The following is a 26,102-nucleotide window of genomic DNA, read 5'->3' on the forward strand; positions in this document are numbered from 1 at the left end:
ATTTCTTTAGCATCATTGATTTCCTTTTAGAGCAACCCATCCACACATGATCTCTGGGTTACCAAAATTGATTTTTCCTTTTTTTTTTTTTTAATTACAATTTCTTCTCTGAATTTAGCTTTTTCCTTAACTGACCACTCTCAAAAAGAGATTGATAGCTCCAGTGGGCTTGACCTTACTGGTTCATGTTTCAGATCCATCAGCTCTCCACTCCCTGCAACCCCCAGCTGCCTTCTGACCCACTGTCAGGAAAAAAAAAAAGTAAATTTTGAGAAAGCAGGAAGCCATTTCCTATGTTAACAAAAGACTTCTCTTGGGAATGCTGGTTTCCAATCTTCCCTTTCCTAGATTGTCCCTGCTTGGTGTGCAGGTGTTGGAATAGTGAAGGCACAAGACTGTGCTAATGCTAAGGTCTAGCAGGGGTTTATAGGCTGCCTAAATACTTTCGAATGAAGAGAACTGATTGTGTCAGAAGACCCTTAGCCCCGTCTCTGGGATCCACCCGGACCGAGGCCTTACTGGCCCCAGCCTGCACTGCTGCAGAACCAGCAGCGATCCAGCCACAGACGGGCTCTGTTCCCCGGCCCGGAGCCTGGGTCGAGCCGCTGAGGATGCGGGGGCAGACAGGGCCATCGGCTCAGGAAGAGCAGCACTCTGAATGCGGGAGTGGCTCCAGAGAAGGGCAACGGAGCTGGGGAGAGGTTTGGAGCAAAGCCTTACGAAGAGCGCCTGAGGGAGTTTAGGGTTGAGGGGACCGCTCAGCCTGGAGAAGAGGCGACTCGTGGGGAACCTCATCGATCCCTGCGGCTCCCTGACAGGAGGGTGGAGCCAGGTGGGCATCGGCCTCTTCTCCCAGATAATTTAGCGGCAGGACAAAGCCTCAAGGTGTGCCAGGGAATTTCTTCTCAGAAAGTGACTGGGCGTTGGAATGGGCTGCCCTGGGAGGTGGCGGAGCTACTGTCCCTGGAGGTGCGCAAGGAAAGGCTGCACGTGGCACTCCGTGCCATGGCCTGGTTGACACGGTGGCGTTAGGCCGGAGGTTGGACTCGGGCTGAAGCCGGGATCTCCGCCAGCCGCCCTGGGCCGGGCGGGGCGGGGCCGCGACGGGCGGAGGGGGAATAGCGGACAAGGGGTCGCGTCACGCGCCCCGCGCACCCGCGATGCCCAATAGGGAGCGAGGAGCCGCCCACGTGACGGAGCGCGCGCGAACGGTCAAGAGGGAGGGGGGGCCCCCCACCCCACGCTCCCGCGTCCCTCCGGCGAGTCACGTGATGCAGCGCAACTCTGCCCCCGCCGCTCCCCTCCCGCCCTGGTCACGTGCGCTGGCGCCGGCGGCGCGCGCGGCCCCGACGGCCGTGAGGGGCAGTGCGAGCGGCGGCGGCGGGCGGGGCACCGCGGACCGGGGGCCGCCCCGGTCGGAGCGGGCGCGGGGAGCCCGCCGGGAGCCCGCCGGGAGCCGCCGCGGGCACCGGGTGAGCAGCGGCGCCCGCCCAGCGCCGTCCCGTTAGCGCGCCGCGGGCAGCGGGCAGGCACCGCGGCTGTGCGGGGCTGCGAGGGTGGCGGTGCCCGTGCGCAGCGGGAGAGGGAGGGAGGGAGAGAGAGGGTCCTCGTCGCCGCAGCGGGGCTGGGGTGGGGACCCTCACCCGCGCTGTGTCTCGCCGCCAGCCGGTTTCCCCCAGAGCCTCTGGAAGGCTCCTACTGCACGTCCTTAACACTGTGTTTTCTCACTGATTTTTTTCTCTTTTATTTTCCTGGTTTGTGGTGTTGCGGTTTATCCTTCTCTTTTGTCGCCGGCTTCCTGGAGCCTGATTGAGGTACCCGGCTGGTCGGAAAACAAAAACTAACCAAAACAAACAAAAAACAAAAAAAAAAAACAGAGGCAGGAAAAACTCAACGCTTTTTGTTTTTCCTCGCCCGGCTTTCTATGGATATTTACAGCGTTTTTTTCGGGTTTTTAACGCGCTTCTTCTAAACTGAAGGGGTATTGGTTTTGTTTTGTTTTTAAAGGAATTTGCAGAGTTCCAATATAGAAAACTCTTGTAAATTGACACTAAAGGAATATGTACCTGTTTTATAAGGAACTTGCAGGGCTCTGATTTAGAAAGTTCAAGTGACCCGTTTGTGCTGTCCTCTACTGACGGAAGGTAAAATGGGCTTAAATCGTTCCGACGGGGGTGGGATTAAGAGAAAAGGGTACAAGGCATCATAAATGGAAATGTGCTTGGAGCACAGAGTATTTTAGGAAAAACTTTAGAAGCTGTTTGGAAAGATGCATTCGTTCTTTAGTGCCTTAATATGAATGTTTCCCCTTGAATGCTTATCTCTCTACACGTCAGATTGGAAGATAGGCATTGCTTTAGAAAATGTCTTGTCCTCAGTGAATGGATTTGATAAGTTACACTAATTGTTTAGCATACGGGAAAAAAAAGAAAATAAGGCAAAGTGTGGTTGTAATTATGGTTTTGTAATTGGAGGTTTGTTATGGTGAGTGGATGACAGTCAGCCTCATAAAGGTGGTTTCTTGCGGCTAAACCAGTCATGTTCTGTAGCGTTCACGTGTATTATGGTGCCTTTTGCTTGCTTATCTCTCTCAGCTGGTTGCTCAAAGCAAACAGGAGGTCTGGTTGTCAGCCCTTGGATTAATAGTTTGTTCCTCCCCTGTGTGGCTCATTAAGAGTATCTGAAAATAAATTTTGTAGAGGTTTGGAACACACATGAGTTTTGCCGTAGAAATTTTGCTTCCTGTAAGGTTCAAGGAAAGTAAGTTAAGGCACACTTTTCAGGGAGTGCAAGTCTCTTCATTGGCAGGGCGAATGCCTCAGTAACATCTCTTGGTTCATGCATCTACTTAACATCAATAGTATTGTTAATATAATGATAGTATATGGTTTTTCTGTTCCTTCTCAGTGCCAAGATATGAAATCAAAGAAAGGAAATGTAGACTGGGGGAGGATTGACGTGATGTGAAGGATTTGATTCTTCCTTGGTTAAGGTGTACTTCAAATTAAAAAGGGATTAAGTGTGCCAGTCACTCTGTGTTGTTCTAAAGCCAGATATCCCAGCTTTTGTGTTCTTGCTGCTGTTCATAATTCCCAAAGACAATTAGGAGAAATGAAGGCCTGAGCCTGCAGTTTTTCTGTGCAGGAGTAGGTCTGCCTAGCTGGAATAAGCTGCAACATTGAAGCCTAAGGAGGGAATGAAACAAACAAATGTGCGATTGTGTTCCAACAGCCTTTACAAATAAGGGGATAATCTTTGAGGAGTTAACTGTAGTTTTTTTGTTGTGAGGACAATTGGTACTGTTTTCCCGGTAGGATGTTGTGTTAGGCTATTGTTCTATTCAGCGTGGATTTATTTAGCTGAACTATAAACTCTGTAGAGCAGTATCTAAAATAATTTTAACAAAGCATTTTGTAAACGCTGCTTTTTTTTTTTTAAGGCAGGATTCATGTTTGTATTTCATGTGCCACTGTGAATTGGCTTGTAGGCTTTTTATTTAATAAGCAAATTACTGAGGAGATGAATGTGTAGGCAGCAGATTAACAGAATTTTTCAGGTGCCTATGACTCCAAAAGTGTGTGGCTTTTTAAAATTGTGAGCAGATGTAGATGTTTTTCCCCTAACGTTGGTGCCTACCCTGAGGTCAATTTCTTTTTCATCACAATATGTGGCCAGTTCAGTTTCCATTCTTTTGCAAGTTGCCTTTTCTTGCTTATTTTTAGCCGAAGTGAAATTCAAGGAGTGATCTCTGTTCCTGTTCCAGTTTGGATACTGAGGTTATTGGATTATTTTGGAGATATCAGAGCCGTGAGAAGAGGTGCTGTTGATGTAAACTCCCTCTGCTGGTTCATTTTGCAGTAGAAGTAAAGCTTTGTGTTGTATAATTGTTTATCTCTGCATCATGCAGCAGAAATTAACAGTTGAGAGGTGGCATGCAGTGTTTCTAAAAGCAACTCGGGCAGCCAGTTTAAGCTCAGAGGTTTTGTACTCATAAGGTTTTTAATTGCAATTAACTTAAGATCTGGGTGTTGATGTATGATGGTACTCCTCAGAGCTGCTGCTGCCGTGTTGCCCACAGAATCTGAGCAATAGCCTGAAGCTAATATATTGAGAGAGCTATTAGCATGCAGATTAAAGTACCTCGACTGCTTGGGGCTCCATCTGGTGCATTTGCTCTTACAAACGTCTCAGCTGAGGTGCAGCCCTTGCCCAGTGTGTGATGTAGCAGAGTCCTATCACGAAAAGTAAATAACCTTAGGTGTGTGGGACTGACACACTGCAGGAAGGGTGAGGGAAGGACGCTGGTTTTCTTTGTGCTCCTGCTTGCGGTGCCATGTCTGGAGTCTCCTGGATCATCAGCCTTTCTTGGCAAGGATTTGCCCAGAAGAAACTTCCAACATGCTTGTCTCCCCCCCAGATTCAGGCAAATGTTGCGTAGGGATGAAGTGTGAATGTGGTTAGTGTGAGGGGTCAGTCACGGTATCAGAGAGCATCTGCTCTTTTGGGAAGTGTGCAGTATGCCTTACAGGATCCTAGAATCAATTTGGTTTCAGTTTTGATAACACTGAGCGACTTTACTGATACCTCCATTTACAGTCCTACATTTAAAAATGGATTTCTCAAATACTTTTTTTCCTCACTAGTATTTTTTTTTTCCTTTCTGTGACTGCCAGAACTTTTATTGGACAGCTAGAAAATTGGCTGGGATTGTTAAGGAATCTGTTTTTAGAGAGAAAAAGGTGGTGCTTCTACCTAGGTGGAGCATTTGTTTTCTGTGGAAAGTGAAGAATAAATAGTTAAATCAGCTTTCTATGCACAATTACAGTTAAGAAACAGTAGTCAGTGTATAAGGCCCTGAGCTTTCAGGTTTGTTTGCAATTTCTCTCTTAGACAAAAGAATAAAGGAAAACAGCTGCTGTTGTTGCCATAGAAATGTTGAAAGCCAGTGATGATAGGTGCTCCAGCAAATAGTAGAATCTAAGGACAGTAGTTAATATTTGAAGAGTGGGGGAAAATGCATCTTTGAGGGCAAACAGTGCATATTACATAAAAAGCAAGAGAATGTTTTCTGTTGTTTGTTTGGTTTAGGGATTTTTGTGAACCTTCATTTGTTGCTAAATCCTGGATAGAGTTTAGGATTGAGATTTAATAAAGAAACAAACTTGCCAGTGGCAGATGAGTTGTCCTTAAGAACCTTTTGAAGAAAATCCGAGATAACTGTAGAATTGTAGTAGCAGTTGAAATGGCTGAAAATATACAGCGTGGTTTTGGGAAAAGCAATGTTAACACCTGTTAACAATTGTAAGGATCTTCACCTGTGGATGGAGGTAATTGTTTGTATCTCCAATTTGGGAAGTCTTGTGTGCTTGAAAGATTTTATCTATCAGTATTAATTTGACAAGATGTCAGGTTGAGCTGTGAGGTGTGGGAAGTGCAGCATAACTTGTATAAGTTTTGGAAGTGCTTGGAAAGGTTTTGTCAAAGAGCAGTGATTAACTGAGTCATACAGAGCCGAAGAGAAAGAAGTCAAATGGATTAGAGACCTTGTGCACAGATATGGAAGGGAGAGAAAAGGCAGCACATATTACCCTTACTACTTTTAGTGCAGAATAGGTTCTTTGGGTGCTGTAAAGCTTGTCAATTGGCTAGGATATTCTCTGGCAAAATAACATGTTGTCTTTCTGTCTTCACAGGTTATGTTGAAAATTACTTCAGTGGAGAAAATAGTTTTCTTAAAATCCAGGTTGGCACGTTTGTGCTTTGGCAGTTGTATATTACATGAGGCAAGTTAAATAGGTGAAGTCAGAAGGGACACTTGGTCTGCTCAAAAGAACAAGTAATTGCTGCCTTGTTTTAATTGATTGCTAGTGTCATATGTTCAAAGACTTGCTAAGGTGAGGTGACAAGTCTTAGCAGCTAACTAGCCTGTGCTTGTAACTGGACTAGAAATTAAGGAGGCTTAAATGCATCCAAACCTGTTTAGCTGTGTAGAATGTGCTATGCCTTGTTATCAGGTAGACTTCAAAAAAAAAAAAAAAGCTATTCTACAAATAAATCTATTATACATTTGCTCTCTGGAGATTTCAGGTGTTTTCAAGACCTGCTTCAAATGTGAAATGGAGAGTTAAGTCAGGCTCTTCATAAGAGAGGTGCCTGTAGAGCAGAGTGGGGTTTATTGGATCAAAGTTAGGAATCTGATAAGGAAGCAACACTGCCTGGGTTTTGCGTTAGGGTTTTTTTTTTTAATGGTCATAAGTGGCCTATGTATTTCTCAAACTTCATTTTTTATTGTTATTATTGCTACTTTTTTTAAACTCCCTTTTTCCAAGAAACATCTGCCTGAATAACAGTTGACTGCTGTTGTTAAATGGCTTTCTGAAGTCCAGACTTGGCTGTCAGCACAGTTTTGAGAACCAAGCTTCAGAAGAAGAGCAGTGAGGCTGTCTTACGTTCTCACTGTTATCCATATCTGGTACCCAGGCACCATCAAGAGGTAGCCTGACTTGAAAGCAGCACAGCAAAGAATAGGGGGATTGGGTTGCACTGAAGCAAACAAATGAAAAGGAAAGAACTAAGCGTTGATGTGAGGATGGCATCTGGGTAGAGACTGCAATTCTTACCCATAGAATGATTCCCTGCCTTTTTGGTTTTTACTGTTTTATGGTGATTTGTCTTGTCACTGACATTCTGTGGAGTTCTTCACCTAATGCTCTCCACATTTCACAAAACTCGCTGATAGCCCTGAGCATGGATCATAGATTGTAAGCAGCAGAGTCCCTTCAGGGTGTGAGCAATGTTGTATGCAGGGTTGAATGCCTCAGTAAGCTCTGGATGTTTGTGCTGTCAGCTTTGCTCCTGAGCTGCTGCAGTCATCCTGAGCAAACTGGGAAGAGGGAGCACTGGAGAAAAATGGGTTCTGTACATTTGTGTTCATTGGCAAACATCTCTATACCCTGTCATGTTTCCAGCTGTTAATGTGATCCACCTGGTTTCTAGGTAACAGATTATGGCAATTTTACTTAATTGCTGTTCTCTGATGTGTTTCACTGCCTAATTGCACAAGCTTATGCTTTCCTGCTCTCACAAATATTTTTTGGCCATAACAGCTTTTGATACACAAGAGATGGCAGATTTGGGTCATGTTCACAACAGCTCCAGCCTTATTTTTTTATTTTCATGTTTCACATATATATCAACTGCTTGCTTACATGGCATTTGTAAGTTGTAAGATTACCAAAAAAATTCACAAGTGAAAATTTTATAAATTGGAATTGTAGCTGAAATCCCCTTTGAAAATTCTCTCAGAATTGCACTCTGCCATGGATATTTGCTAGATCAGAAATTTTTAACAAGTTTGCTTGTTAAAGTGCAGATGTTTAGCTGCATTGAATATAGTTTACTTAAATACCCTGTTAAGGAAACAATTTGTTTTTCCAGTGACTCGCTCTTTGTTCACCTAAATACACAGAAATACAATTACATATTTTGTACAGAATAGAATATTTACTTTCAGAGCTATGTGTCTTTTCTCCACGTAAAGGAATTTACCTTATTGTCTGTTAATGAAAGTGCAAAATACTCTTTTTAATAAGCTTTTTGTTTTGGGTGGTTTTTTTTTTTTTTTTTTTTTTTTGCAGCAATGTCCTCTTGCCTGTAGAGGCGTCATGACACACAGCAGCATCATGGTGGACGTAGGCAAGTGGCCAATATTCACCTTACTTTCCCCCCAAGAAATCGCTTCCATTCGGAAGGCGTGTGTGTTCGGGACGTCGGCCAATGAAGCCATTTACATCACGCACAACGATGAGGTGAGCTGCCATCGAGCTGGGCTGCTGCCCCACAATTAGCTGGTTTCAGAATTGTTGTAGATTAATAGCTGCTCAACAGCAGTATGTGAAATCTAAAATGTGGTGGATATAACATTTGATTTTTTTTTAAAGTTTTGTATGGGGACAATATAAATGGACTGTTTAGAAAACTTTCGCATGGCAAAGGCCAGGATGGATTGTGTGCACTTTGGAAGACAGGCAGAGTTTAAAAGAAGGTGTGGTAGTTTGAAGTTAAGTGCAAACAGGTATGAAGATAGAGAATGAGGTTATGGCTTGCTAAGTGAAAAATACTGTGAAAGATTATCTGTAGATTTTAATGATTCAGAAACTCATTATGAGTTAGCATAGTGCTGCTGAAAGAAAATGAGACAGGTGTTCTGGGATGTATTAATGGGAAGGTTTCCTTTAAGACTGGGTAGAGAAGGATTTTTTTCCCCAAAGTCCTATCAATAGTGCCTGTAGGATGAACCTCCCACAGTATAGCTCTTTACATGCTTATGCTTTATTTACTGTTTACAAACTGCTTTTAAAAGAAGGTGGTGTCTTCCACTTTTCACAATTTCAGACTTCTTGTGATGCAGTTCCTGAAAATAAAAAGCCTAAATTCCAGGACTGTATGAATCTGAATAATTCAGTTAACATCCAAAGTGCCCTTGTGCAGCCTCTTGAGGTTGTTAATTCCCATGTGGGATGTCTCTGGCCCGTGGAGGTCCAAGCTGAAATACTGTCCCCAGTTTATGAAGACCTGAGCATTGCACATCTGTGCATACCTGAGTATAAAGCATTTGAAGTGAATATTCTTTTGTTTTTCAGGTATTTGTTTTTGGACTGAATTGCAGTAATTGTTTGGGAACTGGAGATAATCAGAGCACAATAGTACCAAAGAAGTTGGAAGCCTTATGCGGAAAGAAGATCTCCAGTCTCAGTTATGGAAGTGGACCCCATGTTGTTCTTTGTACTGAAGGTAGAAAATTATCATTTGGTATAGAAACATAAGTTAGAGATTTTAAGTTAAACTTGCATTTAACAGGAATGGATTATAGTGTAATTGTATTGACTTGTTAACTGGCTAACATACACTAAGAGGTTCTTGTTGGTCTTAAGTGGAAGTAAATGGATTTTGTAATTGCTAAAGTTTCCATTTCCACTCTGTTGAGGTTTTAGCACTTTACACTGTCACTTATGATGTACTTTGTCTTACCTGTGCACTTCCATGTATTTCCACAATCTAGAGGATATGCTGTGACAGATAAATATAAAACAAAGTATATAATTTTCTAGCCTACAGATGATTCTTGTAATAGTTTCACTTCTTGTTAATATCCTTTCAATTTCCTGTTGGTATTTGCTAATTTCTTAAAATTCTGTCTTAATCTCCCTGGAATTTTTAATGTTTCACATCACAAGTATTTTTACAGATGGCGAAGTGTATGCTTGGGGACATAATGGTTACAGCCAACTTGGAAATGGCACAACCAATCAGGGCATTACTCCTGTTCAAGTTTGCACAAATCTCTTAATAAAGAAAGTGGTGGAAGTAGCTTGTGGCTCTCATCATTCCATGGCGCTCTCATTGGATGGGGATGTAAGTTGAAACCTGTTCAAATCTCTTAATCTCCTTGGTGAAGTGAATAGTGGAGGTGATCTTGCAGTTTGAAGTTCTGTTTCTACAGTATAATTACAAATATAACCTTTTCTCTTGCTATCTCAAAATAGGGAGTCCTCTTCTTCAGAGCAAACTTGAAAACAACAAAAAAACCCCACCCAAAACCGAATTACTAACTCCCCCTGCCAAAAAAATGAAAAGGCAACCCCAGAGCCTTGTTCCCAGAACAAGGGAAATACAACTTAGTAAACTTTTGTCTCTCTCACAGAGGTGAGACTAGAAAGATGTGCCCCTTAGAGGTGAAACAATGGTTTGTGAGGTGCAAAATGTAATTTATTTGCTTGCAGTTCTCTTAGTTAGGGGGTGTGTTGAATTTGTATTTACTGGGTTAGAATTTAGTTTTTTTTCTTGTAGAAATGACTTGCATTTCCACACTGGTACTGCGGAAGAATGTTGCTCTGCACACCTCTGAATACCTTGGTGTGTAGCTAATGAAAGAGCACTTGGTTTATATCCAAGTCTGCTTCATGCTGTTTGTTTCAGGCTTCAGGCTATGTGTTGTGGGAAACACATCCAATTAGTTTCCAGTTATGCAGATTTGACCAGTGTATGCACAGTGGAAAATCTGTTTCAGCTGTGCACTAACAAAACAAAAGCTCTCATTTTAAAACCTTTTGACAGTGAAAAGGGAAACTACAGCTCTTCTCATCCTGGTAATCTGAGCATGTCTGTTTTGTGGCCCAGTATGGACTAATAGTGCAACAGTAATACCAAGTATTTTAAGGGTAGGAAAGAGAGATTGGGTTAAGTGGTCTGTGTTTTAGCTGAAAGAAGAGCCTACACTTAAGAAAGATTTCTGGAAAAAAAAAAAAAAAGGAAAGTGCTGTCATATTTGACTTGGTTAAGCTGTAAAACTTGGTGAGCATGCAGGAAGGAGAGGCCATTCATGCATTACTTACACTAGAGGTGCCAGCTGCTGTGTGGTAGGTGCCTGTGCAGGCCATGCTGTTTCTTGTCATAAATGTGACATGCTAGAAATCTCAGTGTAAGCAGGGAAATTTCTTTGTGTTGACCATGGAGCTGGTGCTTGCAGCTGGCTTGCCAGTGTGGCTCATTAATGTACTTTAAATCCATCCCTGGTGTACCTTGCAGTAACTTGGTTTGTGCTCTGAGCTTTTACCAGAACTCAGTGCACTGAAAGCAGCAAAATGTGTTAACCAGCTTTATAGAAAGATTTGGCTTCCAGCCCCCTTGTGTCCTAATAAACCTGAAGCCTCAGGGAGATGTTGAAGTTGGAAGTATTTGTGGAAATACCTGACATAATTGGTTGGTATGGTTCAGTGCAGTTTTAATGCAGTGCAAATTTAAAAAAGTGTTTTAATGATAGAATTAAAGGAATGCAGACATTCATGCTTCTCTGGTATGTCCTCTGGCATTTTGATCTAGCTTCTGAGATTCTCTACCTAAATATTTGCTGTTATTGAAATTAAAGTATTTTATAAGGCATCTTCAAAATTTCAGTAGGAATCAAAGATCCAGCGTTTAGAAGTAACAAAAAAGAAGTAACAAAAAGCAAAGGGCTGATTCTTTCTTTTGTTCATGTTATTCATTGTAAATTAGTTGTGTTTGGTGGGGGGCCTTTTGTTCTTGTCTTTGGTGGGTTGGGTTTTGGTTTTTTTGGTGGTGAGGGAGGTATTAGTTTCTAGTGACTTTTAATGACTCTTGGCAGTAAACAGACAGCTTCTGGCACCAAAGGATGTGTAGGCTTCTCACGAGGATACCTGTCAGTGTGCTTGTATTGCCAAACATGTCTGTGGAAGGTGTTTCCAAGAGGCCAAACTTTGGAACTGGTTGAGGCACCAGAGAATGAACCCTCAGAAACAGTTTTACTCCATGCTGTGGGCATGTATACATGTGATAAAAATTGGAGGCACCAGAACCCCACAGAGTTGTAATTTTTTTTATACCAAACTACTTCCCTGTCTTCCTGACTTTCAGATAAAAAGAACTCATATTTTTGCTTGTATTAGTAATAGTTTGCCACAAGAAACTTTACACTGACAGAAATTGTGGATTGTTTTTGTTAATGCTACTGTGAAACACGAACTGACAAAACCCTGCTCTTTCACAGCTCTTGAAAGATGCAGAAGAGGTATGATTAGTGTTGAGCAATAAACCTGGTTTAGAGTTCTTTGAAGAAAAATACATAGCTCTAAACTGGGGAGTTAAAGTGTGTCTGGGAAACGAATTATGTTCTGGCTTGCATTCCTTTTTCAACATAATAAAATTATAAAGACAATCACTATACTCTTTGGCTTACAGTCTGACTTGTATTTAATACGGAAAGACGTTCCTTTTGTTTTCTGTTTTAGTCAGATGCTATAATTCTTTTGCAATAAGCTGGAAAAAGTGCTATATTCCTATTTACTAAATGAGTGCTAATGCCGTTTATAATTTTCATTCATGAAAATGAGCTTTAAACATTTTAGCTTGTTAAGCAGGATAGTTTACCCAGTCTGGTGCTGCCTGTGAGAAGATTATCTATTGCTATCATTACTATTATTAAGCTTTCAACTGTGTGGCTTTGTTTGTTTTTATGGACAGCTGTACGCTTGGGGCTACAATAACTGTGGTCAAGTTGGATCTGGATCTACAGCCAACCAGCCAACTCCTCGCCGAGTTTCCAACTGCTTGCAGGGTAAAATTGTAGTTGGCATCGCTTGTGGCCAGACCTCCTCCATGGCTGTAGTAAACAATGGTGAGGTAAGTGCTGCTGCTGCATTCCCTCCTCCTCTGTCACCTGAATCCACCAAGCTGGGGTCTGAATGTGGAGAAATGCTGACAGGGAGTGCTCAGGTTAGGGCTGTTGTTGACAGAGTTATCCTGACAACTTCTGTGAGCCAGCTGCAGGAAAACACTGCAAGTAACTGGAGATGCAGTCTTTCAATATTCCGTCTTATGGCAAAGACTGTATTGGAACACAGACTCTTACCGAGTCTGCAACTGCAAGTTGTATTAACCATGTCTGTGTCCATGTTTCAATAGATTACTTAACAGAAATTATGTTAAATTCTTTTAATTCATTAAATTAGTCTCAGGTTATTTCTTTAAAGTGTGCACAATTAAGCAGTTAATTTTTCTGCAAGGATACATTGGCTGATCCTGTTTTTTAAACACATTACTTAATTACTGGCACCAAACCCAAAGCATTATTTTGAATATTGCCCTCCCATTGTGCAGCTGCTCCATTTGACATAAGTTTATGGTGTTGTCTTGCATTTAGGAATGAACTGTGACCTCTTACTTTACTTCATTTCACCAAACAGAGGGTAGTATCTCCTTGTGAATGGAAGGACTGCAAAGTCCCTGGGGCTGAGATGGGTTTTCATTGTCCTTATGTTTGTCATGGTGTGTCCACTGTAAGAAAACTAAAGGAAGAATTAGAGAGAAACTGGGGGCTTCCATATAAGCTGATCAGTTAATCAGAATAACTAATTTAATGTTGTCCTAAAAAAAAAAAGGAAAAATAATAAGGGAAAGGATGGCATAAAAGTCAAAGTGTTGATGCTATGGGAGAGATTTTGTTGTAGTGTAAGTTTATTGCCAAATTCCTAGTACTTCAAGGGCATGTTTTTAGTTTCTTTAAAAGGTGAATGCTGTGTAGGGAAGTTGAGTGCAGGAAGTTCATTGCAGTTTACTTAATCTTTTTCAGCCTTCTCTGTATTGCTCTTCAAATAGTGCACAATTTTTTAGTAATGAGTACTTTTCTTGGCTTGTGCTTGATAGTAAGTCTTAAGTGCTCCGTACTCCTGGTGAGGAGTGGCTTAATTTTGTTTTCCGTGTGCACTCAGGTTTATGGCTGGGGTTACAATGGCAATGGGCAGCTCGGCCTGGGGAACAACGGGAACCAGCTGACGCCGTGCAGAGTGGCAGCGCTGCACAGCGTCTGTGTGCTCCAGGTATGCCCAGTGTGGAAGTGAAAGTGCATTCCTGCTGCTAGCTTCTGCTGGAAACCTCTATTTGGAGTATTACACCTGCTTCTAGATTTCGCTACTTCCAATGCTAAATTTTTTTTTAAGCTACAATGAATTATATTTTGCTTGTATGACAGGCAAGTAAGCTGTGAAATACTTGCTTTGGTAAATGCTTGGAAAGGTTTAAAGTTAGCTACTGTAAGTTCTTTCAAATTATGCAGTGGATACAAATTGCATATTTGTTACAAAGTTAAATGAAAGGTGCTAGTCAAAGACAAGGCAAATCAGATGTTCAAATTTGTTCTAAGTATTCTAATTAGCCCGTTAGAAGCAAGGGGAGAGGAAAGACAAGACATGGGCGTGGATTTGGTTGTTTGGTGATTGGGTTTCATTTGAATTGTTTGGTTTGGTTTTGGGTTGTTTTTTTTTTTCCTAGCTAGAGAATCAAACTAGAATTTGGGATTTCCTGAGTTTTTTGGGAGGTTCTGTAGAGTTGAATGTGGTAAGTTGGGTTAAAGGGTTGTTGGCTGTTGAACTGCAGTTCTCCTCATTACAGAGTACTCATACTGTATGGTATTAAGATGTGATGAAGAAGTTCTGTGTTCCTCATATGAAAAGAAAGCAGGTAGCGTCTAGGGAGACTTGTATAGTGTGCAGTAAGTTACTTGGGAGCAGCCAATGAAATGAATGAAGCTGGGACTTTTGCAGTACCTACAACAAACATACCTTGTGTTAGTAACCTGCAAGTACTGAGAAGCATCACATTGTGGTGCTGAGTGCAGAGTGCCTGAGATACTTAGCAAGCCCTAGCCGAAGGTAACGTGTGCGATATTTTGTTTCTCATCTGTGTTTGGTTCGGGAGTAACGCTGTATACATTTACTTACAGATTGCCTGTGGCTATGCGCACACTCTAGCACTAACAGATGAGGGCTTGCTCTATGCCTGGGGAGCTAACACTTACGGGCAGCTGGGGACTGGCAATAAAAGTAACCAGCTCAGCCCTGTGCAGATCATGATGGAAAAAGAAAGGTAATCTTGCTCAAGCCATTTCTGGATTGATAAAGTCTGAGCTTGTGTTATGCAGTCTCTAGCAATGGAAGCATGCATATGTAGGGCTTGGTGGATTGTTTTTCTGTTGCTGATGTTAAAAATATGGGAAAGGATGGTAACTTATTGTTTGCTATGAGCACTGAGTGCTTTTTGCTGTCTGTAATGGTTATTGAACACACTTTGTATTTATCTGATACTGAAAGATAATGAATGAATAAGTGTTATGCTATTCTATATCTATTCTGTATATCCTTTGCTTAAAACTGGGGCTATGAAATCAATAAGCCAAGCCATGAATTGAGGCCTACATTAAAAAAAGAATAAGTGGGGAGAAAGGAAACACCACCTTTGTTAGAAGTGATGTGTGAAGAAAAACTATTTTTGAAAGGTTTAAAATGGTCCACCATGAAAACAGAATTCAATTTGCAAGGTTGCTTGAGCTAAGGACAGTTAGCACCCATTTTTATTACTTGAACCAGTTAGTAGTTTGTAGTTTTTTAGTTTCCTGGACTCAAAAGAATGGAATTAATCTTTGTCCATCCTCTTTCATCACCCTTTCATCATCCTCATATTTGGGGATAGCTCACTTACAAATGTGGACCTCAGTCCCATTCTCTGGGCCCTTTTGGGTTCTCTGGGCACATTAATGTACCTTGTCTTGGTCTATAGATCTATTAATTTGCAGTCTCCTCTTACCTAGGAAGCACTTCTGCTTTGTTTTTCTCCTCCATTTGTGAAGTTACTCTTTTTTTTTTTTTCTCTCACTTAGCATTAAATTTAAAGCTTCACAGTATTGAGAATGTTTAAGAGCTTAAAAAATGGGGATCAGAGAAAGAAGAAAGGAACTATCACAATAAAAAACACTTAAGTGGGGCTGGTTTGTCTGTGAAGGAACTGACACTAGTGAAGGGAAATGAAATATTCTTTAGAAAGCAGGGAAAGAGAAATGTGTACATTTGCAGATAGATCAGCTTTGTTTTGTTAGTGATTTATTTAATGAATAAACTAAGGGGACCTGTTGCCTTTAGAACTGTATGTGAACTCAAGCATGGGGATGTAATAAAGCTGGCATTCATTCCATGGATGAAGGAGGGGGAAAATACCATAGAACTTCTGCTTAGGATCTGAGGGAGAGAAAAGTCACTTGAACTTACTCATCTTGCTTGACTTGGCTCCCTTGGAAACAGTGCTGAAAGTGGGTGAGCTGTCATTTCCCATGAAGCACATTACTGCTGCTCCTGATCTTTTAGTTTATGTAATTCTTTTGTCATTTATATTTAATGCTGGCAGCAGTTACTTAGGAGGTTTCATTTGGCACTGTCTTGAAAAATATTGCACATACAGTTTGTAAGGAATATTTAGATTTCAGTTTGTGTTAGCTCAGAGGAACAGCTGTGAAGGTCATCTTCCTGAATTTTGGTGTTAAATGCATGTTTAACATGTTACCCTGCACATGTACTGTAAGTATGTGTACCATAGGTATGCTATAGTACATGTTCTGCTGTACTGCTGTAGTGTAATATGGTCTCTAAAAAGAATAATCTGTTCTGCTAAGAAAAGAAGGTTTGGAGGGGGAAGTAGTTTAGTTTGATATATGTGATAAAAAGTAAGTTGTCCCTAAAATAAATACTCTGTGATGTGTCTTGCAGAGATGTTGCATAGAGGTTCATAAGGTGACAGTAGTGTAAAACAACCAATCAGTTTTCTTTCTGCCAGAAATTGATACATATACTGAAAGTGATGTAGATTCTTTGTGTTTCATCTTGAAATAATTTTTGCACTTAAAATATGAATGTTGTGCTAATTTTTTTTTTTTTTTGCCTAGAAATCTAACTCTTCATGGGCATTATTATGTAAAGGAACACACGTTTTTGTGTGTATATTCTTAGATTGCTTGGAAAGATATTTGTTTGTCCTGACTGATGTGTTTCTGGCACAAAAGTACGAAATCCTCTAATGTGTTTTTTACCACAGAGAAAAAACAGGAAAGCATAGCTTTTTTTTTTTTTTTTTTGAACTTGGGAACCCTCCCTGTTTTACTTCTCGCATGCACAGAAACTCTGGCAATGTCTTTGTGGTGTTTTAATTGGAATTGTGTTCCTTCTCAGTTCTTGCAATGTTTCAGATAAGAATCTAGGGATTGCCTGAGCAATGGGAGAACAGGATAGATAAGTGAGCATCAGCAGCTTTAGTATTTTAAAAAACTGTGTGAGGTGGGTGAAAAGACTATGCAGACTTTGTTTAAAAACAACCATAGCTCTTAAAGAATTCATTCCCCTCAAATGAAGCACTGTGTTTCATGTTGAATTCAGTGTTGAGGAAAGTAAGCTTGACAGCAAAATAAGAAGTCTGAAGTACAGGCAGTGGGTCAGATCTCTGTCAACCCACAAAAATCAAATTAAAAGGAGGTAGAAGAAATTTCTTCTTGAGAATAAATTTCTGATGTGTGTTGGTTTTAAGGGGGAAAAACAAAATTTGTTTTTTCTTCACCCCCTTTTCCATGGTTATGAAAAAATGGGAGGAAAGTCAGTTGGTAGGAATGACATAGTTAAAGCAGTATCTGATTACAATAAAATCTCCAAGCAATCTGAAAATGTAATTGTAGGATTTTTTTAATACCCGTTCAAGCAATATCACATTTCTGCGGGACAAAAACCCAAGTTACAGGAATGTTGCTGCCTAGTTTGACTGGCTGTTATTTTGGTGAGGCCTTTGGGAAGTCCTGCGGGTGCCTCACGGTGTTCCTTGTGCCCGCAGGGTGGTGGAGATCGCCGCCTGCCACTCGGCGCACACGTCGGCGGCCAAGACGCAGAGCGGCCAGGTGTACATGTGGGGGCAGTGCCGGGGCCAGTCCGTCACCTTCCCCCACCTCACCCACTTCGCCTGCACCGACGATGTGTTCGCCTGCTTCGCCACCCCTGCCGTCATGTGGCGCCTGCTCTCCGTAGGTGAGCTCCAGCTCCCGCAGTCCCTGTGTCCCTTCCTGACTAGTACAGCCTACTGCTTCCTTGGCAGGCTCCTGTTTCAAGGAGGGAAGCTTGGCAACTCTGTGGCTAGTTGTTTCTTCCTTCTGCTTCCTTCTGCCATTTCAGCAGCTGGGGATCCAGGGTAAGGGTAACAAGATTGTTTCCCAGTGTACATCTATAGCCAAGCCTGTTTTACCGTTGCACAATGAATATTGTGTATTTCTTACGTTTGTGTTGTTTGAACGCCAGTTCAGGTCCAGGAAGCAATCCTGAGTCATTCAACAAAACTCTGGGGATTTTTTCCTCTTAAAACTATTCCTGCTTGGAAGACTACTCCTGAGGCTTGTTTTTTTGGTATCTAACAACTTTGGATTTTAAGTGTCATCTGTAGCTTTCCCCTCATTAGTATTTCCCCTTCTAGAAGCAAATCTCTCCCCTGTGTTTTCTTGTTTTGAAAGTAACAGAATTCCAAGTTTTCATGAGATGCGATGGTTTGTCTCAAGTATATTTAGTTTGACTGCCCTTAAAGATGGGCAGACTTGTAAATAATAGTCCCTGTGAAACATGACTCTTATATAATTGCTTTTTCTGTTGGAACTCTCTTCTTATACTGCCTTGGATTACTCTGTGGGCTGCTGTCTCTGTGTCCAACGAACCTTTTTTTTATTTTCTTTGATCCACATGCTGCTAATTCTTATTTGACCCCAATTAGGATATAAAGGGCTTAGCTTGCACTTCCTGGCAAACATGAAGGTATTTCATGTTCAAAAAAATAAGGATGTTTCCTGTTACATCTGCTGCCTCAGTTCTCAAGATCTCTTAGGACATCTAATCTATTTTCATACTGACAACCCTAATTTTGTTAGTCCCTGCATGGAATTGTTTTTGGGAAGCCATGGATCACATCCCAAGTAACCTCTCTCCAGTTAAGTCTCTCAGACTTTACTGTTGCATTTGGCTTGTCCTAACCCAGCTTCTCTGTGGTAACTTCTCATTTAGCACGTTTCCACATTTGTAGAGGTCCAGGTAAGAGTAGTAACCTGTAGGGGAGAACTGAGTAGAGTTACTAAAGAGAGAGAAGATTAACTTTGAGCAGTCTGCTCCTGAGTAAATCTAAGTCTGCTTTTATCCCATTTGTCACTTTCTCCATTCTCTAATCCTCTGCAATATGTGCTGGTCTTGCTCTCTCTTGCCTCCACACTCGTGGAGGTCTCATGGTTTTCCAGTTTGTTGCCTTTTGCTAATAGCAAGAACTGTTTAAATGACATCTCTCCCTGGTTTCAAGTCCCTTGTTTTTATGAGGTATTCCCAGACTGAGTATAGCCAGGTGTCTGACCTCTATTACCTGCACTTTAATTCCTCTTAGCCTTTGGGGATTCTTCCCCACTTACTCTGGCAATCTTACTGAATATTTAAATCAAAATAATTAGTTCTGTGAGCATTTTTTTAAATCTCCATTTTCCATATGTGTTTTTCTTTCCCACATGTTTTAATCACATAGGAGTAAACCCTTCTTTTTTCTTATGTTTTTGTTTGTTTGTTTGTTTGGGTTTTTGGTGTTTTGTTTTCTTAGGGAGAGCTAACTATATGTAAAGGTTATTGTTCTACTTACAGTTACAGTGTCCCTGCCAAAAAATGAATCAGCTGCTCAGGATTGGCTGTGGTGAAATACAAATTTGCAGGACTGAAAGTATTTGGAGTGAAAGTTGATCTGCATAGCTTAAGCTAAGCTCATGACCTAGCAAAAAAAGATCACATGAGCAAATGGAGAGGGATTGGAGCGTGGTTTAGTTAGGCCAGAGGAGATGCAGTTTCTGTGGGTGGTTCATGTAAGTCAGAGGAGTGCAAGGGCTTCTGTGGCACAGGCATGGCTTGCCAGTTCTGAGTAGTTTGTTCCAGCAGTATTTCTTCTTAAATGCATAATTATTTAGTGTCCCTAATGGTGAAGAGTGGTGTGCAGATTGTATGTGGATGAGCACTATACAGTCCTGTGGGACACAGGAGACAGATTGCATTTCATTTAGTAGAAATCCATTTGTTTTTCTTTTCCATGCTTCACTTCTTAGAATCCACATGCTTTGAAACACACTTCTAAGGTGCATCAGAATAATGGGTTAAATTAGGTTTTCTGAAATTAGGTGAGAGGGCTTGCTTTACCAAATACTCAGACAACTTGTGCTGCAACTCCTGTATGATTTCTAGAGACACACAGAGTGGGACCTCTGTGGGACCAGTGCCACAGGCCTCAGTAGAGGAAACTGTGGTATCTCTGCTTTAATCCACTTCCAGAGCTGCTGAGGTTCTGTGCCCTTGGTTGTACCTTCAGCAGCACTGCTGCTGGATTTTGTGTTGCTATAACTGACTCATAAACTGAGTAATTGGTGTCAGTGATAGTTCATGTTAATGAGCCCTGGCAAAGACCTCATCATCCTGCAGGCTGTATCCAATCTGCCAGCACAGAAAGGTGACCGTGTGGTGACCTGTTTTCTTTTTAGGCCCAGCCCACACCGTGTCAGTTATGGCTGGAGTGCTGCAGGCCCCTTCCCCAGGGATTTCAGGGGTGTTGCAGACTCCCATTAGAAGCACTCTGTGGGTCAGGGGGCAGAGCTGAGCCAGCACCAGCACTGAGCTGCCTGGAGGCTGAGAATCTCATGGGTAGTGCCCACATGGAGACAGAGTTCTCCAGGTACTTCCCTTAGTGCTGTGCTGCCTCTCTGTAATGGGATGAAATGGGAATTGCTGACTACTGTTTGCCTGTAGCTGTTGTGGAGCAGCCCTTCCCAACAGGAAATGCTATTGGATTAATTAATCCTTCCCATTTTGTTGCTTAACCCAGTGGATCCCTGACACAGATCTGTTTTCTTTGATAACTCTTAGTTGAGTTGCTAGCTTTAGTTAGTGATGTGTATGTTCCATTTAGGATGCTCTTAACATCTCATTTTGTTTGTTTGTTTTGAAATTGTTTTTGTAGAACATGAAGACTTTTTAACAGTAGCAGAGTCTCTGAAGAAAGAGTTTGACAGCCCAGAAACCTCAGACCTGAAGTTCCGTGTGGATGGAAAGTACATCCATGTCCACAAAGCTGTTCTGAAAATCAGGTAGTGGCTCTGTTTCCCAGCTCTTATTTGTACAGAACAAACTTAAGATATCATCAAAGGGGTAAAAAAAAAAGTAAGAGGGAAGGAGGGACCCCAAAACCTGTAGTAGATAGTATCCATGTATCCATAATAGTTTTAAATGAAGTAATTGTAAAAGGGGGGTCCACATTATTTTTCACTGAGCCTGCTTTTCCTGGGATGATAAATTCTGTTAAATTGGTCTGATTGCAGTGTATACACAGATGTTTCTGTAGCATGGGCAAAATAAGTTTTATTTAAATGCATAATGAAGTCTACAGTGTTAGCAACCAAAATGTGGACTGCTGGCTCTGATGGGGCATGCTATAATATTTGTGAGTATTGCAGAGTGCCCCAAATATGAGTTTCAAGGGGGACTGTAATGTAACGTGTGTGTGTGTATAATAGTGTTCCAGATGATGTCTCTGTCTCCTAGGTGTGAACACTTCAGAACCATGTTCCAGTCGTACTGGAACGAGGATATGAAGGAGGTGATAGAAATAGACCAGTTTTCCTACCCTGTGTATCGTGCCTTCCTCGAGTACTTGTACACGGACAGCGTCGACCTCCCGCCTGAAGATGCAATAGGTACTGCTGATGGGTCAGAAAGCCACATCCAGAAAAACTGGGGCAGGGCTTGCAGTGTAAGGGACTAAATACAGGCTTCTAGTCTAGCCTAGAATGGGTTTTTCTGGTGATTTAATTAAGCTGTCTTTAAAATGCTGTTGTAGCAAACTTAACTACAGCAAAAGTGGTGTGTATTTAGAAATAAACTATAAGCAGTTTGCTCAAGGTTGTGAGAGAAACTATTTCTCTGGGTGAAAATACTTGCATGTTTTACTAATTTGAGTCAGTTACTGTTTGGCATACTGTCAAAGAATCTCAGTAGATCTAATGGGGAGAAAACTTGGACAGCAGAGCAATTACAGCAAGCTGTAATTCAAGCCCATTTATTGATAATAGTAGTTTTTTGCTCATGTTGTGGTGCCTGCCACTAGGTATGCAAGTTAGTAGGACAGCCTTCATATTTACAGAGATTAACAGGAGTGCAGAATGAGGTAATAAATAGCCCTTCTTTGCCTTTAATCTGCATTTTCTGAAAAGTAATCTTCTTGGAAAAAGCACATTATGGAGATACAGAGCTTTGCAGGAGCAGAAACAGATGTTGAAAGAGCAGAGATAATTTTACAACTGACTGATACGATGTTTTAATTGCAGGGCTCTTGGATTTGGCTACTTCATACTGTGAAAACAGACTGAAAAAACTGTGTCAGCACATTATCAAGAGAGGAATTACTGTGGAAAATGCATTTTCATTGCTCTCTGCTGCTGTCAGATATGATGCAGAGGTAAACTTCTAAAGTTCAATCTCTTAAGTGGGTGGCTGCTTTCTGACTTAAACTACGGAGAAAAGCAGCTGGTTACGTTTTCATATAAGCTCTCTTACTTTCATTTAATTCTATTTGCCATTTTCAGAATTTGAGAATGTTGGACTTACATCTCATGGCAAATACAGTTTTTCTATCTCGTTTTTTATTTCATTTTCCCCTATAAACCAGTACTGGGAAGGTGAACTAGTATGCAGGTATTTCTGAGGATGGAAACACTAACTCTGAAACAAGGGGAGGGTTTAAACAAAATGAAGTAATGCAAAGCAGGCCTTTAAGCCTTAAGTTATTTTATTTGTAAGGCTGTGTGTTGTGTGTGATGACATGGTGGTAGGTTGGGGATTGAGTGCATTTGGGATTTTTTTTTTTTTTGGAGTTGGTGGTGGGGTAGGGTATTTTTGGCTTTTTTGTTTTGTTAGGTACAAATACTCTTCCAGTTTTCAGAGTGCTGTCTCTCTGTAATGGGATGAAATGGGAATTGCTAATGAAGTGTCAGGATAGGAACTGCTTCAGGGGCCTTATAAACGTTGAATACAGAGCAACAGTGTGTGAAGAGGGGAGTGAAACCTCCTCACTGTGGCATGTCTGACTTCACTACTAGATCCCTAACATGCTGCTTTAGGAACTAATCAGGAAGTATTCCTGGGCTTGCTTTGGCTGCTTGTGTTCAGTGGTATCTGTGCATTGTGTTGGCAGCTTTACAATTGGTTGGTTTTGAACTTGATGCTTATGCTTACAAAGCAGTTTTCTGGTACTCAGTAAATCAACTTATTATTCTTTCTTGTACTTAATTTCCAGCAGCTGGTATGCAGGTTGCCCTGACTTATTTCAGAGCCTTGAGGTGTGAGGCTTGTTTGATAGCCCTCACCCAAAGGCTGTGTTAGTGTCAGTCGTGGCTTTTGATCTACTGTGAATAGTGATGTCTTTGATAGAAGTTCATAAAAAATAGGAAGAATCCTATATTTTAGCCTCCAGGGATGGCTTGCAGGATGGGTCTTTGGTGTGTGATTGATTCTGCTTGTAAGGGCTGTAAGAAATCCAGTTAGTCAGCCACACCTGTAGCTCCTTAGCTAAGTAAAGTTAGAACCATAGGCTTCAATGCTGCTTCCAGGAGAGAATGGGTGATGGTGAGGGGTTGGGCTTTACCAAAAATTTGGTTTACATGCTGCAATGCTGGCAGGGGGCTTGGAATTGCTTGGCTGATGTAGTTCTTTTGGGGGGGTGTGTGCCTGGAAGACAACACTTAGAAGAAGCTGCTTCACTAATTTAAAATACCTCCATGACATGAAAATCCTGCAGTTTCTTTTGGTGACTGACTGAAGCGGCTAAAATTAGGTCAGGGCTAGCTTCTCATTGTAGCTTTTAAAATAACCCTTAGCTGTACCTTGTGCCTTTATTCACCTAAGTCTATATTAAGTACGGTTTGCTGGGAGCTCATCCATCTGCAAATGAAACTCAGCCTTTCTTTTTATACAGAACTTTAGATTTTCCAGAGTTACTAATACTACAATAATTCTGTTTATTGTATGCTTCTGTTGCATTGACTTGGAATATGAAGTTTTTAATAAAGCAGTGCAAAATATTGTAACGTGTATGATGTAATTTTCTTTAAATTCTAGTTAATTCTGTTACTAAAAAATACCACAACTGTCAGTGTTCAGTTCTAATAAGCTTGTCTTTTTTTGTTGCACAGATGCCACACAAGTCAAGATCTGCAGCTTCAGAATGCCTGGTTTTAGGCCAGGATATATTTTTATATTACTGTTGTGTCAAGAACTGGCACTGGCACAGTTGCTCTAGTTTCAGTATTGACCTTAAGAGAAAACTTGAATATTATTCAATCCTCCCTCATGGGGCTTATAGATTCTGCAAGTTTGTTATGCTTTCCTGCAGTGCCCAGTCTGCTGAGCAGCCAAGGAAGGGTGTGTTCTCACATGCAGGGAGTCCTACAAACATCCAATAAAGAATCTAGACCAGTGTGGGCAGTTGTCCTTTTGTCAGGGCTGCGGCATCCTCCTTAAAACATCTTAGATCTGCGCCACAGAGTAGATTTCCCCCTCAAAGGAGGAGTTGGAAATAATCTGAGTGGGAAGTGTTCTGTGGGGAACCTTACACTGACAAGGACTCTGCCTTTTTTTTTTGTGCTCTTTAAGGCATTCTCTGTCTGACATCGCCTGGGTGCAATGAGGGTTGTGAGGCTTTTCTGATTATTACATGGGAGGCACTTCCAAGTAAACTCAAATATCCAGAGCCCACTTTCTGCAAGGATTGCTGTGCTGCACTGTGCTCCAGTACTGCATTTGAATCACATTCAGGAGCCCTGTGAAGTACTTTGTAGCAGAGCCTGTTTCTAATGCACAAAGACCTTCTGCCTAATCTTTGCTGTACAAACTATCCAGTCAGGATATGCTGAGCCTGAGGATGTGGAACTTGAAGGCTCTAGCTAAGCCCTTCAAGAAGCAGGAAGGAAGTCAAGCAACTTTACAAATAGATTTGTTCATATTGTTAAAGGAAAGAGCTGAATTATCTTTATCCAGTCTTGGTTATACATCATTACCCAAGATCTCCTATTTACACTGGAGTTTCAAAGTTGTCAGAGAATGCAGATGAAACAAAAAGTGTGAGAACTTAAAATATATATTGCTCAGAACAGCTGTTTTTTGTGACTGCTGCTATATAGTGAGAAACAAATTTTGGTTACTTCCTCTTGTAGCTGCATTTCCATAGTGACATATGTGGGTAGAATCATTACTCTGTTGCATTTACGTAGTGTCTGTTGGGGGGAAACACTGAGAGCCACTGGGTGTGTTTGTCCATTTGCTGAAAAAATAAAACATAACAGGCATTTGTGCCTCAATGATATTTTTTGTGATTTAAAGCAAAGATAACATTTTTTCTTTTTGTTTTTTCCCACCTCTTTAGGACTTAGAGGAATTCTGCTTTAAGTTTTGTGTCAATCATTTGACAGAAGTGACACAAACTACAGCATTTTGGCAAATGGATGGTCCCCTGCTAAAGGAATTTATTGCTAAAGCCAGTAAATGTGGAGCCTTTAAGAACTGAAAGAATGAGGCTGTAAGTCAAGGTGTCTGTGGGGTTCTTTTTCCAGCTACAAGGTAACTGTGTGGGTCCAGGCAAGTGTCTTGTGGTCTCTTCCACTACAGAACCTGAAAGGCCACAGTGAAAACAAACGTTTTCAGTGCTCAAGAGTGAACCGTTGTAAAAATGTCAAGCAAAATACTCACTTGCATTTAACAAACCTGGATAGTGGATCCAGCTCAAGATTTCAGGCAGAGAGGAAATGCTGCAATGTGCAAAGGATTCCGGCTGATGTTCCGGACTTGCCTTTCCAGCCTAGGAAATCTCCGTTCTAGCACCGCCTGCTTGTATCCAATTTACTGTTTGGGGTTGGAAAATAGTCTGACCTGAGCCACTGAATGATGTCACTTAAATCATTAACTCCCTGGGACTATAGAGAAGCAAATGGCATCGTTATCTCTTGCTGCATTTGCATGATTGTGAATGAATTGGCCATTTGCTGTGTGTAATTAACCAAGTGTATCCAGTGCTTCAAGTGTGCAAAAATAAAGCATCTTCAAAGCCTGCGCAAGTGACTTTGAAGAAAGGAGTTACTAGGAAAACTAATTTGAAGTAAATCTCTATATTTGGGTATATTTTAATATAAGTTGTACCGTGTACTTTGTGGAATCTGTTCAAGCAATATTTATAATGCTTAATGGAAATAATTCCACTCTTCAGTGACTTCAGATTACGTTGGTTCCCTCAGAGGGGGAAGGGAAAGATGGGTGCGATTTTGCTTTTAATTATTGTCTAAATTTAAACTACATGTAATAAAATTACTTTTTTGTACCTCTTCAGTAGCAAACTTTGCATTTTGAAGAACACTGCAAGCTTTTTGTGTTACATACAGAATCTAAGTTGCTTCATTTAAAAAACTTCATCAGAACTACAAAGGAAAATCCAAATAAATAACAAATAAAGCCAAAACCCAACTTACCCTATACAATGAATCTTGCTCATTTCACTGTGCCTGACAAAATGCCTTTGATCTTGATTTCAGAAGTTCACAAATTTCTTTGTAGGCACTAATTATAACCTCTGTGGTTTACTCTATGGATCTGACTTTTTTTATACTAAGTCTTCCTTAAGTG

General features: G+C 41.2%; 1 protein-coding gene across 1 annotated transcript; it reads left to right on the forward strand.

Moving 5' to 3' along the window:
- The first annotated feature begins 1,331 nt into the window (after positions 1-1,331).
- On the forward strand, positions 1,332-25,804 carry RCBTB1 (RCC1 and BTB domain containing protein 1). The gene is made up of 12 exons (XM_030234081.2): positions 1,332-1,472; positions 7,638-7,808; positions 8,643-8,793; positions 9,248-9,414; positions 12,040-12,198; positions 13,287-13,394; positions 14,297-14,439; positions 17,218-17,408; positions 20,398-20,524; positions 20,979-21,130; positions 21,761-21,891; positions 24,853-25,804. The coding sequence occupies exons 2-12, from the start codon at positions 7,665-7,667 to the stop codon at positions 24,991-24,993; spliced, it is 1,614 nt and encodes a 537-aa protein (XP_030089941.1). The 5' UTR covers positions 1,332-1,472; positions 7,638-7,664; the 3' UTR covers positions 24,994-25,804.
- Positions 25,805-26,102: the final 298 nt, after the last annotated feature.

The sequence above is a fragment of the Serinus canaria genome, chromosome 1 (assembly GCF_022539315.1).
Source record: "Serinus canaria isolate serCan28SL12 chromosome 1, serCan2020, whole genome shotgun sequence".
NCBI classification, from domain to species: Eukaryota; Metazoa; Chordata; class Aves; order Passeriformes; family Fringillidae; genus Serinus; species Serinus canaria.

Coding starts and splice junctions, on each gene's coding strand:
- RCBTB1 (XM_030234081.2), top strand. CDS start 7,665: ATGACACACAGCAGCATCATGGTGGACGTAGGCAAGTGGCCAATATTC. Junction 9,415..12,039: donor CGCTCTCATTGGATGGGGAT/GTAAGTTGAAAC, acceptor TTTTATGGACAG/CTGTACGCTTGGGGCTACAA. Junction 20,525..20,978: donor AAAGCTGTTCTGAAAATCAG/GTAGTGGCTCTG, acceptor TCTGTCTCCTAG/GTGTGAACACTTCAGAACCA.